Source organism: Microcaecilia unicolor, chromosome 6 (assembly GCF_901765095.1).
Source record: "Microcaecilia unicolor chromosome 6, aMicUni1.1, whole genome shotgun sequence".
Taxonomy (NCBI): domain Eukaryota; kingdom Metazoa; phylum Chordata; class Amphibia; order Gymnophiona; family Siphonopidae; genus Microcaecilia; species Microcaecilia unicolor.
In genome coordinates, this window is record NC_044036.1 from 45,817,554 (window position 1) to 45,834,009 (window position 16,456).

General features: G+C 46.1%; 1 protein-coding gene across 1 annotated transcript in view; it reads right to left on the reverse strand.

Moving 5' to 3' along the window:
- DEPDC1 (DEP domain containing 1) overlaps window positions 1–16,456 on the reverse strand; it is a 101,828-nt gene that overhangs the window by 21,886 nt on the left and 63,486 nt on the right. Inside the window, exon 8 of the mRNA XM_030206014.1 lies at window positions 10,746–10,918. Within this exon, the coding sequence (XP_030061874.1) occupies window positions 10,746–10,918 (173 nt within the window). The remainder of the gene's footprint in view (window positions 1–10,745; window positions 10,919–16,456) is intronic.

The window sequence follows — 16,456 nt, forward strand, 5'->3', positions numbered from 1 at the left end:
GAATTGTAAGCCAGACCTTTTTGTAAGCCGTCCTGCAAAAAGTCCAGTACTGGTGAGACTGAAGCCCGCGTGGGTGTGATCGCCTTTGAAACACACCACGCCTCAAACTTGTGCCAGATCCGAGCATAAGCTGCAGAGGTAGACTGTTTGCGGGCCTGCAAGAGAGTAGAGACGACCTTGTTAGAGTAGCCTTTGCCTCTCAATTGCGCCCTCTCAAGAGCCAGGCCATAAGACCAAACCGGCAGGGATCCTCCATGGACACCGGACCCTGAATCAACAGGTTCGGCACCAGAGGCAAAGGAAGTGGAGCTTCTACCAGCATCCACTGGAGGTCCGCATACCACGGGCGCCTTGGCCAATCCGGAGCGATGAGAATCACTAAACCTTGGTGTTGTCGAATCCGCAGAAGGATTCGGCCTATCAAGGGCCAAGGAGGGAACACATACAGGAGGCCCGGGGGCCAGGGTTGAGCCAGAGCATCCAACCCCGCCGAGCAAGGATCTCTCCTTCTGCTGAAAAAACGAGGGACTTTGGCATTTGAACGACGCCATTAGATGCAATCCGACACAAATCTGAAGAAAAACGTTTTCTGCCAGTTCCCATTCCGCCGGGTCAATTTGATGTCTGCTGAGGAAATCAGCCTGCATGTTGCTCTGACTTGCTTTGTGCGCTGCCAGCAGCAGCTGCAAGTGGAGCTCAGCCCAGTGGAAAATCTGAGCGGCCTCTGCGGCCAGTGCCCTGCACTGAGTGCCACCCTGGCGATTGATGTAGGCCACCGCTGTCGAACTGTCTGACAGAACACGGACAGAAAGCCCCTTCAGAGTCTTGTGGAAGGCCAAAAGAGCCTAGACTATTGCTCTCAGTTCCAAGCGATTGATGGACCACCCCGCTTCCACGGGTGACCACTGACCCTGAGTATAGCTTCCCTGGCAATGCGCTCCCCAGCCTAAAAGGCTGGCATCTGTAATCACCAGGCACCAAGAAGGGAGCTCAAGCGGCATTCCCTGTCGCAACATCCTGTCGGAGAGCCACCAATCCAAACTGTGCCGGGCCGCAGGGAGCCACATTAGCCTGCGTTGGTATTCCTGGGAAATCGGAGACAATTGCTGAAGCAGAGCAATCTGCAGCAGCCTCATATGAGCTCTCGCCCAGGGAACCACCTCCAAGGTGGCCGTCATCGACCCCAGAAGCTGGAGAAAGTCCCAAGCTCGAGGACGAGGCATCCACAGGAGCAGACGGACCTGATTCTGAAGCTTGCATCGCCTGTGGTCGGGGAGAAAGATGAACCCCGAGGCCGTGTCAAAGCGGACCCCCAAATACTCGAGAGACTGAGAGGGGGTCAGGTGACTTTTGGGTATATTGACCACCCAGACCAGAGTCTGCAGAACTGTAACAACTCTGGTTGTGGCAAGGCGGCTTTCGACTGCCGAATCCGCTCTGATGAGCCAGTCGTCGAGATAAGGGTGAACTCTGATACACTCTCTCCTGAGAAAAGCAGCTACCACCACCATCACCTTGGAAAAGGTACGTGGAGCTGTGGCAAGACCGAAAGGCAAGGCCCAACTGGAAATGTTGGCCCAAAACAGCAAACCGGAGAAATCGCTGATGCGGGGGCCAAATAGGAATGTGTAAATACGCTTCTTTGAGGTCCAGATGTGAGAAACTCTCCTGGTTGTACCGCCGCAATGACGGAGCGCAGGGTTTCCATGCGAAAGTGTCGCACTCTTAGGGCCTCGTTGACTCTGCGTAAGTCGAGGATCGGTCTGAAGGAACCGCCTTTTCGAGGCACCACGAAATAGAGGAGTAGCGATCGCAGCAGTGTTTGGCGGAAGGCAGCGGAATCACCGCTCCAAGTTGCAGCAAGACTTGCAAGATCTCCTCTACCGCCGCCCGTTTGATGGCAGTGCCGCATCGGGACTCCACGAATGCGCCTCTCACCGGGGCACCGAATTCCAATCGGTAACCTTCTCTGATCAGGTCCAGGACCCACTGATCCGAAGAAATCTTGGTCCACTCCTCGAGGAAGAGGGAAAGACACCCTCCTACTGCAGGAATTGAAGAGTGGACCAGCGTCCCATCATTGTGGAGGATGCCCCTGAACTCCTGGCCTGGCCGCCGCGGAACACTGAAAACAAGCACGTTGAGAAAACCCAGCAGAGCGCCCGGGCGATACCTGCGAGCTTTGCGGAAACGTGGCCTGGAAGAGGAGGGAAAACCGGGACTTTTGGAAGAAGGCCTCTGCCTATCCTCAGGTAACCGCTGGGATTTAGAGTCCCCTAGGTCTTTAACAATCTTTTCCAACTCCTCTCCAAATAGCAGAAGGTCCTGAAAGGGTAACCTCACCAGCCTTTGTTTCAAGGCCATGTCAGTTGCTCAATGCTGTAGCCAAAGAAGGCGGCAGGCTGAAACCACCACAGACATCTGTTAAGCTGGAGCTCTGACCAGATCATAAAGGGCATCAGCCAAAAAGGACAGGGCAGACTCCATCTGCGGGCCAACCTCAGAGAGGGACCTCGCACCATCCTCGGGCTGATCAACCGCCTGCTGTAACCAGGAAAGGCAGGCCCGGGCTGCATAGGAACTGCAAATAGCCGCCCGTAAGGAAAGGCTTGAGATTTCAAAGGACCACTTCAGCGTGGATTCTAGCCGCTGGTCCTGCATATCCTTCAAAGCGACTCCTCCCTCCACCGGGAGAGTGGTCTTTTTAGTCACGGCCGTGACCAACGCATCTACTTTAGGCATCCCAAAAGGGGCCAAGTGATTTTCACACAGAGGGTAAAGCTGACCCATAGCCCTGGCCACCTTCAAAGGCCCATCAGGGTCAGCCCATTGAGCAGAAATAAGCTCTTGGATGGAGTCATGCACAGGAGAAGCCCTAGCAGGCTTCTTAGTACTAGCCATCCTAGGATTAACAGAGGAGGCATCACCCTTGGCCGGATCTTCAATAGAAAGGGCATGCAAGGCATCAGAAATGAGCGCTGGTAGCTCGTCGTGGTGGAAAATCCGAACCGCTTTAGGATCATCCAAATCCTGTGGCAAACAAGTATCCTTGACTGAATCATCCGTCCATGAGGGCCTGCCAGATCCCTCAGACTCCCCACAGCCAGACCACGCGGGGGGGGGGGGGGGGGGGGGGGGGAGAGGAGGAGGAAAGAGATGAACGCCACTCTCAGACAGGGAATTTAACCGTCTACGTTTAGCGTCAGTCCAACCCTCGGGGGAAGAAGTAACATCAGCAGCCACCACAGGGCTATCAAAACCGGGCGGGAATCCAGTCCGCAACGAAGCGTCAGCCACCTCCGGCAGAGCTCTTTTTAAAATAAAGGCCTTGTGAATTAGCAGCACAAATTCCGGGGAGAAGAACTCACCCTGGCTCTCCGCCCCAAATTAGGCGAAGCAGAGAAAGGAGCTCCTCTAGTAGCCTCGGAACGAGGCATCCCCCTGCACTCAGACTCCTCCACAACCGCGAGGGTCGAGTCATGCAGCGCTTCCAAAATGGCGCTCGCTGCCAGCTCCATTGAGCGGGAAGAATCACCGCTTGCCATGCCTGTACTAGTACGAGCGTCTAAGGAGCACTTACTTCAAAGCCCCGCTGCTGACCTGCGTTTACCACAGCGGAAGCAGCGCTTAACTCCTTCAGCAGCCATCGCCCGACTGGACAGAATATAGAAATAAAATGGCGTATTCGCGCCAAAACTTACCCCGCACAGGACGCTGTCCGCGGGAACCTCCCCAGAGGAGCTGGGCACCACTCTCACCTCAGAAGACAGAGTGAACGAGCTCCGGTCATGCTGCACAGTACCAGAATCTCTGGAGAAAGCCACAGAATAGCTACGCTGTACAAGCGTGCACTTTTTTTTTTACACTGTGAGGAAAGTTGGAGGCAGGCAGCAACAGAGGGACTCCGGAAGGATGGGGGTATGGGGTAAGGCAGGGACAGGGAACAAAACCAAGTATGCCTTTAGAGTGGGCACCACCAGCCACAACACCCTCGCTCTACTGGCAAAGCACAGGAGCCTCCCCAGGCAGAAATCCAGGAGCTGCTAAAGGGACGTCCACACCTGCTGGGAGATACAGATATACTGAGGCAGAAGGGGCTGGCTGTCCTGAGTCACTGTGTCTTTCAGTGTTCTATATCTCCACCTGCTGGTAGGCGGATACAACCCATCAGTTAATGGATTCATCTGTTGTTGATGACAAGGAAGGGATCCTGTTTAAAGTCATAGGGAGGAAGAAGGTAAACTCAAAGCAAAATCCTTGAATGTGACAATGTCCTCAGGAGGCCTGCTCCTGCAGGGACACAACATACATTCCTGTCTCTTGGCACAATAGAACATTCTACTTCCCTGGCTTGATTCTCAAGTTACCAGTGCAGTCTATCAAGTATCCTGGTCAAAATACAAGTCTGCAAGGTTCCAAACTGGACTTAGCCTACCTGACTGTAGTTTACACATAGGTAATGAAGTTGCATGCCATGGGATTACTACTACTACTACTATTTAGCATTTCTATAGCGCTACAAGGCATACGCAGCGCTGTACAAACATAGAAGAAAGACAGTCCCTGCTCAAAGAGCTTACAATCTAATAGACAAAAAATAAATAAAGTAAGCAAATCAAATCAATTAATGTGAACGGGAAGGAAGAGAGGAGGGTAGGTGGAGGCGAGTGGTTACAAGTGGTTACGAGTCAAAAGCAATGTTAAAGAGGTGGGTTTTCAGTCTAGATTTAAAGGTGGCCAAGGATGGGGCAAGACGTAGGGGCTCAGGAAGTTTATTCCAGGCGTAGGGTGCAGCGAGATAGAAGGCGCGAAGTCTGGAGTTGGCAGTAGTGGAGAAGGGAACAGATAAGAAGGATTTATCCATGGAGCGGAGTGCACGGGAAGGGGTGTAGGGAAGGACGAGTGTGGAGAGATACTGGGGAGCAGCATAGTGAATACATTTATAGGTTAGTAGAAGAAGTTTGAACAGGATGCGAAAACGGATAGGGAGCCAGTGAAGGGTCTTGAGGAGAGGGGTAGTATGAGTAAAGCGACCCTGGCGGAAGATGAGACGGGCAGCAGAGTTTTGAACTGACTGGAGAGGGGAGAGGTGACTAAGTGGGAGGCCAGCAAGAAGCAGATTGCAGTAGTCTAAACGAGAGGTGACAAGGGTGTGGATGAGGGTTTTGGTAGAGTGCTCGGAAAGAAAGGGGCGGATTTTACGGATGTTGTAAAGAAAGAAACGACAGGTCTTGGCGGTCTGCTGGATATGAGCAGAGAAGGAGAGAGAAGAGTCAAAGATGACCCCAAGGTTTCGAGCTGAGGAGACAGGGAGAATGAGAGAGCCATCAACAGAAATAGAAAACGGGGGGAGCGGGGAGGTGGGTTAGGGGGGGAAAATGAGAAGCTCGGTTTTGGTCATATTTAATTTCAGGTGGCGTTGAGACATCCAGGCAGCAATGTCAGACAAGCACGCTGAAACTTTGGTTTGGATGCAAGGTGAGATATCAGGGGTAGAAAGGTAGATTTGGGATGTTGCTGCTTCCTTCTGGGCCTCTATAACTCAACTCTGATCCTGCCTTTTATACTTCCTGGCAGCTGTCCTCCTGGTTCCACCCCTCCTGTGCTACTTCCTCTTTGGGACTATGGGGCTTAAGGTAGTTTTGACTCAGTGAGGGAGTATTCTTAAGGGGAAGGGCAGTGTCCTATAGACTCTTTCGCAAAGAGGTAAGATGGATTGTGTGGCCATTTTAGCCTGCTGTCTACAGAGAACCCGTTACAGGCAAGCACATTTTACTTTCTCTATGGACCAGGATGAATCAGTCACACAAGTTGGGGGACTCCCAAGCTGAGGGCTGCTGAGAAACACACATGAGAAAACTGGGATTAAAGTAGTATTCAAGAGAACAAGGGATCCATTTAATGACTTAGAACCAAGCTGATGGCAAACTGTGCTCATAATTGGTGTGAAAGCTGAAACACCTATACAAATAGACTTTTTAAAACTGCTTGACTAAATTGTCTTTTCTGAAATACATTACCTAGGGAATAGTGGGATATGAAAAATAAGAATACAAGATCAAATTACTGCTTTACAGATCTCTATAAGCAAATTTTAGGTGGGGCATTGATATTGCCATGGCTCTGACTTTGCAAGCTTTGCTTTTTATCTTGCCACATAAGACCAGTATGAGCATAGTCTGCTAGCCAATTGGCAATAGTTGGATGAATAGAAAAGTATTCCATAATGATATTCTGGTTGCTAGAATATTGGAAAAAAACATAACGCAACATTGTATGAGTAAGCTATGCCATGGTCAACTTATTGAACAAATTGAATGGACCATACAGGTCTTCCTCTGCCCTCACTTACTATGATACATATGGAGTGCCACTATTCTAGCAACCAGAATCACTATAGAAACCTTTCTATTCATCTGATCTAATATTTTGCCTCTTTCAGGGGAATTGCTACAGTAGTCTTGACTTCTTGGCTTTAATAGCTGACCATCATCACCTAACGGGACAACTGTATCCTACTGACACTGGAGCCAAACAAGTTTTGTCAGTCTAGTCTGGTAACTAGTGAAAGAAGGAAGGCTAAAAATGGAAGTGTGGAGGAAACAAAATATTTATTTATGACGTGCTCAAAGGTGTGTCTGCCGCTATCTTGGATCCCTCAATCCTTTTTAATGGTTTCTTAAACATTTATTTTATTTTAGTTACATTTGTACCCCGCGCTTTCCCACTCATGGCAGGCTCAATGCGGCTTACATATACAGGTACTTATTTGTACCTGGGGCAATGGAGGGTTCAGTGACTTGCCCAGAGTCACAAGGAGCTGTGCCTGAAGTGAGAATCAAACTCAGTTCCTCAGTTCCCCAGGACCAGAGTCCACCACCCTAACCACTAGGCCACTCCTCCACTCCATGGAGTGGAGGAGCTCAATATTCCAAACGACTTGCATGTTTTATCAGTAGCCAGTAACAGGTCCCTGGGCTGTGATCTGCTCAAACGCCAAGTGTGAGAGTTGCCACTCGCCCAGATCCAAGTCGTGGCAACTGAGAAAATCCGCCTGCAAATCGGTTGATCCCGAAATATGAGGCGCTGAAAGTAGAGTGAGATTCCTATCTACCCAGAGGCATAGCAATTCTGCCTCTCTCGCCAGAGAGTTGCTCTTCATTCCCCGTCTGTTCACATATGCTACTGCTGTCACATTGTCTGAGAGCACTCTCACAGGGCACCCTCACAGGATGCCCAGAAATTCCCTGAGAGCCAGACATATCCAAGTGGTTGATCGACCAAGACGCCTCCACTGGGGACCAAGATCCCTGGGTCACATGCCCCTGACAATGGCCTCCCCAACCAGTGAGGCAAACATCTGTCTTCACTACCATCCATTCTGGCGCTGCCCAGGGAAAACCCCTCCAGAGACATTCTGGCGTCAATCACCACTGCACTGCTAATTGGCCTTTAGCAACCACGGCATGCGGGTTTGGTAATCTCCGTACAGTGGAGACCACTGCTTGAGCAGGGACAATTGAAGGAGCCGCATGTGACTCCTGGCCCACAAAACCACATCCGATGTGGCCTCCATAGACCCCAACACCTGCACATAATCCCATGCTTGTGGCGCCGGATTCCAACTACTCTCCACCTTCATGTGGAGACGTAGCCTATGTGCCTCTGTCAGGGACACAGTCCCAGCCCGGTGTTGAAAATCACCCCCAGGTACTCTAGAGACTCAGATGGAATGAGATGGCACTGGCACTGCTCCCAGCACGAGCTGGTCTCTCAGCAGCCATTACCTCTCCTCCAGACGTCGATGCCGACCTCAGTACTGAAGTCGATGTCGAAGGACCGGACCGAGCCCCAAAAAGCTTTTCTTGTTGGGCTTCTCAAGACGCTTGGGTCCATTTCTTCATATGAAGACACAGACTACAAGCGGTTGGGCTATGGTCAGGCCAAGGCACTGCATACACCAGGCATGGGTATTGGTATCTGAGATGATCCGGTTGCAACGAGTACATTTGAAGCTGCTGGGTGTCTTCGATGACATGAAGGGAAACTGCTTCGGCGAAATCAAAAGACGCGATTGTGCCTGTTAAAAGAAAAAGGGCACAAAATATAAGGGAATAACTCGGCCGCGTCGAAAAAACAAAGGAAACTTTAAAAAGGGACAAAACTAAAAATATACTATGGGAACTGTTTTTTTTTTTTTAAAGTGATAAATAAAATAAAGAAAAACTTAGGAGCAAATAGTGAATACTTGCGGACCCTTTCCTGGGCCTGAGAGGAGCGCAGAAAAAAAAACTACCGCACCTCAACTCGGAGAAAAGAAAACTGAAGAGGCACGCTCACGTGACGGGCGGGAAGTCGTTCCGTGCATGTGCGCCAGAAGACTCTGGCAAAACTTTTTAATTTGCTGGGAAAAATTTGCCATTTCCTGGGCAGACGCGGACGTCGACCCACATGTGAGAACAAGCAGCCTGCTTGTCCTTGGAGAATCATTGTGGACATCCTGAAAACCTGACTGGCTGGGGTGCCTTCAGAGCCAGGTTTGGGAACCACTGGCTTAGTGCATTTTTCTTTTGTTACCATTAAAAAAAAAAGAAAAAGGGAAAAATGCATAAAACCTAGTCATTGGGATGTATTGGGGGGGGGGGGGGGGGGCAGCATTCCTAGTAGACTGGTCACACAGATATCCCAGTAGAGTAGTGCAGTGGACTTCATATAAACAAGGTCCCAGGTACACATCTCACCATTACCTCTTATATTGTATGGTAAGCCCTCCAAACCCACCAAACACCCACTTTACCCAACTGTACACCACTACAATAGCACGCCTGCAGGTGTCACTTATATGTGGTTACAGTAGGTTTTTGGTGGGTTTTCGAGGGCTCAACCTTCCATCACAAGTGTATGAGTGGGATAGGGCCTAGGTTCCCATCTCTACAGTGCACTGCACTGTCCACTTGGCTACTCCAGGGACCTGCTTGCTGTTCTAATAGGACTGGCCATAACATCTGAAGCTGTCATAGAGGCTGGTATATACTGTTTCTTTCAAATATTTGGGGTGTGGGAGGGGTCATGCCTTAATCCCTCCATTGGTCATCTGTTTATTTAGGGCAGCTTTCTGCGACTTAGGCGTGATTGAAACAGTTCTAGACCAAACCAGCTAACTTTTAGCCCTGGATGTTTTTGTTGTGTTCCATTATGGCAGAAAAACATCCAATTTTTGGGAATGCCCAAATCCTGCCCCCAACATGCTCCCTTGTGATTTGGATGCACTGCAGACGAACTGCATAGAAAAATGTCTTAAAAATGGGTTTCGAAAATAGTGATTGGATGTTTTGGCAAAAAAAAATAAAATCATTTTAAAAAAGTTCACTTTTTGGACATTTTTTCTGTTTTGAAAATGAGCCCCTTTATGTATGAGTTTTTGTTAGCCATTTTGTACTGAGTTATCTATTGAGATTTCATAAATTGAGTTTTTATGTTTCTATGTAATTATTCCAGTTATCATTTTGCATTTTTGTTTTCCAGTCCTGATGCAGCCTTGGGCGCAAACATGGCCATATTGGGTTGTAATCTGACATCTTATTTACAAACATATATAGTTAACACCTGATTTTATACGTTTTTGAGTTTTGGTGCTGTTTCTTCCTTTCCCCTGCCACTTAAGAAGTGAGGCTATGATAAAATGAGGAAATCAGTTAGAAAAATAAAGTAAAAGGAAGCAGTTGCATGATAGCAAGCACATTAGTTAAAATTTTTTTTAATGAAGCATATAGTTTAGCTGTGGAATTTGTTGCCAGAGGAGGTGGTCAAGGCAACTAAGCACAGCAAGGTCAAGAGAGGCTTTGAAAAACTTCTGAAGGAAAACCTCCAAACAAATTATTAACCAGTACAGACTTGGGAGAGCCATTGCTCCATCCCTGGAAAAAGCTTTGAGAAATGAATTGTGGCCAGACTGGCCACTGTTGGAAACAGGATGCTGGGCTCAACAGACTTTGGTCTGACCAACTGGGCTTTTCTTATGTTTTTATCTAATCTAAACTTCCAAATCTATTTAGTTGAAAGAGTACATCACATTGTTTCATGTGCCCGAGTAGCTTCTCTCTCTGCTTTGGATTTTCAGCTTAAAAAAAAACCTGCCCCTAACTGGGTATAAGGCATGGTAAAAAAACTATTTATAGCTACCCAAGGTTTTTCTCCAAATCCATCTACATTTTTTATTCCCATTCCATTATATAACAGTGCTCTGACCCACAGAAAATAGTACACGTATGTTCTTAAGCCAATTAATAGGTGTCACGCTTGACCGACAGAGTTTACTACTTTCTTTTCCAGGGGCTGTACATAGTACCCATGTAGTGTCTCTAGCATCGTCTGGTTAGATCTTAAATAATTGGTTCTGGGAATCAAATTCTGATTCCTGTATGAAGTCCACATTGCTGTTGATGCGTCTTACAAACTGAGGGTGTATTTTACTAAGGCGCACTCATGTTTTTAGCACGCGCTAAATTTGGGCATGCTAAACCTTAGAGATGCCCATAGGAATGCATTGGCATCTCTAACGTTTAGCTCACCCCAATTTTAGTGCCCCCCAAAAACGTGAGTACGCCTTAGTAAAAGACCCTCTTAAACTTTAAGGATTAATAGGAGTTCAATTATTGAGACCCCTCCCCCTAAAGTCATATTTCATACCAACAAGCATTAGACATTTGATTTATACATAGATTTTAGTAAAGAAAATTCCTTACCAGAGATCTAGTTCCCATTGCATCATGAAGTCGTGGCATATCAACATTTTGGCTGATTCGAGCAATCATGCGCATTAGAAGTTGAAGCTTTCTACGATTTGGTGGTGGAAGCAACAAACAGCACAGCTGCAATGCTTCTATAGCAACTCTCTCTAAGTGAGGCTGTAGTAGACCTAGAAGTTAGAGAATTCAGTACAGTATATAAATAATTTTAATATATTTTTTATACTAAATTATGTTAGATTTGCTATATACTAAGATATATAAATCTAACATTATGGTTATAACAACTCAGTGTTTTGCCAAAATGCTCTTTTTAAACTTGGGAGAGAAGGCTGGATTCTCAGACTCATGTCAAGAATATTGGTTTCAACATTTTAAGAGAGGCAAGTTTTTAAAAAAATGGTTAAAATTACCAGCTCAATAAGTTAAACTTTAGTTAACCACTGTTATCAATCCAAAAGTATCTTTTGATGTACTGAAATGTGTTAGCATTTAAGAAATTTTTATTTAAAATGTATCTTTTGCACTTAGTGCACACAGAATATGGCACTGTAGCGGTAGTGCTATAAAAAGCTACTCGAGAAGATCTGTTAAAAAAAAAGAAAGAAAATTAGTCTGTGTACTTTAAAACTGCATTTGTTAAGGTAAGGTTTACAAATTTCTTTATTTTCTAAAAATGCATAAAATCTGCAAAAAGGGCAAAAACCTACCTTACTCGACAATAAAAAAAGTGTGCTATTTATAAGACTGGATGTAATTTTTATCTGCAGACTTTACATCAGTTTTCAATAGGAACAGTTTTCTTCTGAATTTTCAGAAATAACTATATTTGGAAATCTGCTCTTATTATTTGTGTGCATATTCTCTCATGTAAACTTAAGCACATACTTTGGAAAAAAAAACCAAAAGCGTAGGCAATTAAGTGTGCTCCTGCCCCCTCCCCCAAGCATCTGCCAAGTAAAATTTATGCATCTTGTAGAACTACTACATGCCTAGGTATGGCACAGATGGGGGTAGACTCTTTTCAAGACCACCATTACTGCCACAAGATTCTGTTATGTTCAGAAAATGGCTTTGGAAATTGCCCTCTAATACAGTGGTATCAAACTTGGTCCTGGAGGCACCCCAGCCAGTCAGATTTTTAGGAATATCCACAGGATATTCAGGAGAGAGATTTACATGCATGCCCTCCACTGCATGCAAATCTATCTCATGAATATTCATTGTGGATATGCTGAAAATCTGACTGGCTGGGATGCCTCCAGGACCAGGATTGGGAACTACTGCTCTAATAGGGAAAAGATGTGGAAACAAAAACAATATTAGTTAGGTAAGATTTCTAGCATCTTTAATTTATGGGGCAGAAAATAAAAAGCTGCCCATCTACTATAATAAAACTCACCCTCAACGTTCTGAGGACACTGACGTCAGTGAAGCCAAGCCACTGACTTCAGTTCCTTCAGGTTCGTGGTGGTGAAGCCACCGGGCCCCGCCCTCGTGTCAAACGTCATGACATCGAGGGCGGAGCAAACGAGGGTGAGTTTATTACTGTACCTGTGCTCCGCCCCGCGCCAAACGCGATGACATTGAGGGCGGCCCAGGAAAATCGCCACCCACACAGAGCTACGACAACGCTCACAACAGCGGCGGCGCACGAACAGCTACAACGGCGACGAGCCACAGGGCAGCCCAGGAAAATCACCACTGTCTCTGTATGTGAGTCACCCCCCCACCCCAAAAAAAGCTAGCGCTGTGTCATTGCTCTGAGAACGGGCCCTCTTTCCTAGTGTTAAATAATATCTGACTTATTCCTAACCTTAACACGCTACCCCACTTAAAACAATTTAAAAACTAACAGTTAGCAAATGAAACTGGGAAGCACAGCACATAGTTAGTACAACAAGCCAGTAACTCCATGCAAACATGCATCAACCTTACTTTGTGTGACATGGCAGCTTTGTGTGGTAGTTGGCAGTAAGAAACTGGGGCACAAGATTTTCGAAAGTTCACAGTGCTTGGGTAATGTTTTTTGAGAACTGCTATATCAGACTTCAGCAGCTGTCTTCATCTATAGAAGTTGCATTGTCCCATCCAGTTTCCTCTGTTCAGGCTGAACTATATCATTTGGTTTTACGGTGATTTCTGCAACTGGTGTATTTATTCTACAAACACTCTTTCTACGTTTGTGACCTACGTCGCTGATTGAATTCATGTTGTCCATTCTATAATTCTGGATCATGTACACTCCTTCTAAAGGCTCTACTGGTATAAGCACTGGACAATTTATGGCCTCTGTCTGTCTAAACAAAGGTCAAGAACCAATTCGACTTACATCCAGATTGGTCTTCATTACCTTGATTTGATGGCTATTATGGTTCAGACTGACAGAGAATATTTAGACTTCTTGTTTTACGAAAGTTCAAATTATCTTCTGCAATTCCTTTCGATGAGTAGCACCTTGGTCTAAATTTGAGATGTGATTTACAGTTGCCACTTGTGACTGAAAGATTTTCACAGCTTCCTCCCATTATGTCATTAGCACTGACCCTTCTACACCCAGAATTATAACTGCTGTATTTTTCTGCTGTATCCTTTTTGAAGTTCATGATCATTTGTTAGATTTTCTGAAAAAACAGCATCTATCTGTCATTTCTTCTTTTTTCTCTCTGTGAACTAAACTAAGTAGAAGGCATTCTGTAGACTGAAACGTTTGTATTGCTCATGTTGTAGTGCTTTGTAGGCTGTGGACCAAAGCCTCCTCTGAATTTACGTTTCCCTTTGCATCTATTTGGAACTGTATGTAGCCACACATAAACTATCAGAAAATGAAACAAAACAACTGAGTTGAAAGAGGTGTGAAAGTGCTCAAGAAGGAAATACAAAAGAAGTAAAGAGTGTAACAAGCATCAGACATTACTGCAGTAAATTGGTTAGCAGCATACAAAAGCATTAATTCAAAACAAAAAAAACAATGGCTGACATTCAAGACCACGTGCATGCTTAGCAATATACAATTTTCAAACAACACACTGATCCTAGCAATATCCAATCCCAACACACTGATCTTAAAATACAGTATGTGTTTAAGATCTGGCTGTGTATTAGCAATGTAAAGCAAAATTCAACTATTCAACAGTGAGGATTATGTTGATAAAAACCTCAGAATTACAAGTAAGAATGGACAGAAGTCCTCAGCCATGCAAGGTGCAAAGTGGATCTTAAATTCTCTATATTGTCTCTATAGCATAAGTATTTTGCTAATAATCTAGACCAACTCAGTGCAATCTCTGTGCAAAATAACATATTAAAATATGTCTTTAAAAACCCCCTCTTAAGATTCCGAAGTGGTTTCATCCTAAATTTATTTTGCTAGATATGCAATATAAATATGATATGTAATTTAATCACACCCTTCTTTCAAAGACATTTATGTTCAAAAAATGTTCCTTAATTTGTGCACGGCTTGGGCTGAGGAGGAAAATAAGCTCAATCGGACAAAGGTCTGTAGATCGATCCAGGGGCATAGCCAAGAGTCCATTTTTGGGGGGGTCCCAAAGATGGACTGAGGGAGCCAGAAATTCTACCCCCCTCCCACCGAAGCCCTGCCAGTTGACGTCTCCTGCACATCCAGCCTGTGCTGCCAGAACAATGCTCGAGTCAGCGGCACACTTCATCTGCCAATGTTGGCACTCCTGCACATGATCAGTTCAGTCACTGTGCCTGCTGACTTAAGTGCTGTTCAGACGGCACAGGCAGGACTTGCACAGATATCGTCTTCGGCTGGCAGGGCTTGGCAACCCCGCCAGCCATTACAGCAGATGGGGCCCGAGCCGAAGGTGAGGGGGCCCAGGTCCCCCCCCTTCCTCATGGCAATGCTTCTGGACCAATCCCTTAATATACCATGCAGCTAAGGACTCATCTATAGGACACAGGCTGCAGATTGTGCCCAAGGAAGTTAAGCCTCCAAAACAACCCTGCTGCATCAGTCCAATCTGTTCCATCTGCTGGAGGCAGAGAAATACTAGCAATTTCCAGGCTGCACCACTCCTTATACTACAGATGTCACTGGAAAGCTCAGGTTCTCTGCCTCCATCTGCTGGTAGGGTGGAACAACTTCTAGCAGAATAAGGAATGTGACTATTTAGCCCATGAAAGTGCATTTAAAATTTAAACAGGTCTATTTGCAAGCGTATGACTTTATTAACATGCAATAGACCTATTTAGCATATTAAAATGCAGTTCCTGTTAGAGAGAGTAGAAGTAAACTGCTAGTATGCTAATTGGATCCACAACTAATGGGGGAGGCCATATACTCGGCCTCAAACTCCAATTTAAAAAAAAGTTCTAAGTACCACCAGCCCCCCCCCCCCCCCCCCCAGAAAGATTTCCCTGACTCTACCCCTCAAAAACATGCAATCTTCTTCCCCCCAAGACTCTCTTGGAAAGGCTCCCCCTGCTAAAAATAGCAGGACAGTCCTTTACCTCCTACCAGCTTGGCATCCTCTGCTAATCTGGTGACACCTTGAAATCTAAACCACAGCAAGCTGGTAGGAAGGCCGGCCATATTTTTTCAAGTTTCTCCTGGAGCACATCTAGCCAGTTAGGTTTTCAAGATTACCACAAAGAACATGCATAATAGATTTGCATACAGTGGATCTCTCAATAAATGGTGAAATTTGTTCTTACCTGCTAATTTCCTATCCTTGATTCCTGCTAGACCAATGTGTTTATGCTCCTCAACCAGAAGATGGAGACAGAGAACACTGATTTTCAGTATAAGGAACGATGAAGCCCTGGAATTTGCCAATATACTACTACTACTAGCGCTGCTAGGGTTACGCACCATTACCACTGCAAATCTCAAACACTTGCACAACATTAGATGTCGCCATTGTAGAGCAACTTTATAGACTAACCATCAGGAATCTAAACCTCCTAGGACAAGGAATACAATTTACTGGAACCCCCGTAAAGAATAAAACTGTGAAGGCCCAACACAGGCACCGATGGATATCGTGAGAATGCCCTGAAGTTACAGCCTTCCAGGACTGGTCAGGCAGGAACCAAGGAAAGGAAATTAGCAGGCAAGAACAAGTTTACCTTCCTTATCATCCTGCTAGACCAGTCCAGATAGGTAGGAAGTACCAAAGCTTTAGGGCCCCTGGTTGGGAGGAAGACAAGGCACTCATGAACAGCACCTTTCCAAGTTGCCATCTCTCTCAACTCAAAATCTAACTTACTGAGGTCAAGCAGGAGAGCAACTATGCACCAGTTAACACCCTGTATTTTGCTCAGGAAATCACCTACTTCTTCATGGCAGGGAGGAGAGGACCAAGCACCTGAAAGAGTTCTTTGAGAGACTATTAGTGTTTTTGTGGATTCATACAAAGTCACCAAATATTACAGATTTGGAGCTAGTTCCCCTTACAAAAGAAAAGAACTGTTAACATTAGACACTGGAATAAAGGCCCAAGAGCAACCAAAATGTGACTATCCATAGAACTAACCTGCCCCATGCGGGTAAGCTTGAGAGATGGGATTTGCTCAAAGAGCACAACGAATATACATTCCTAGACCACAAAATGGACTGTTCAGGGAGACGTTTGTGTGTGTGTGTATGGGGGGGGGGGGGGGGGGGGGGGGGGGGCAACAAAAAAAGAAGAACCTGCACACAAGGGGATCTTCTTGGGGTTGAAGGCCCACAGGAC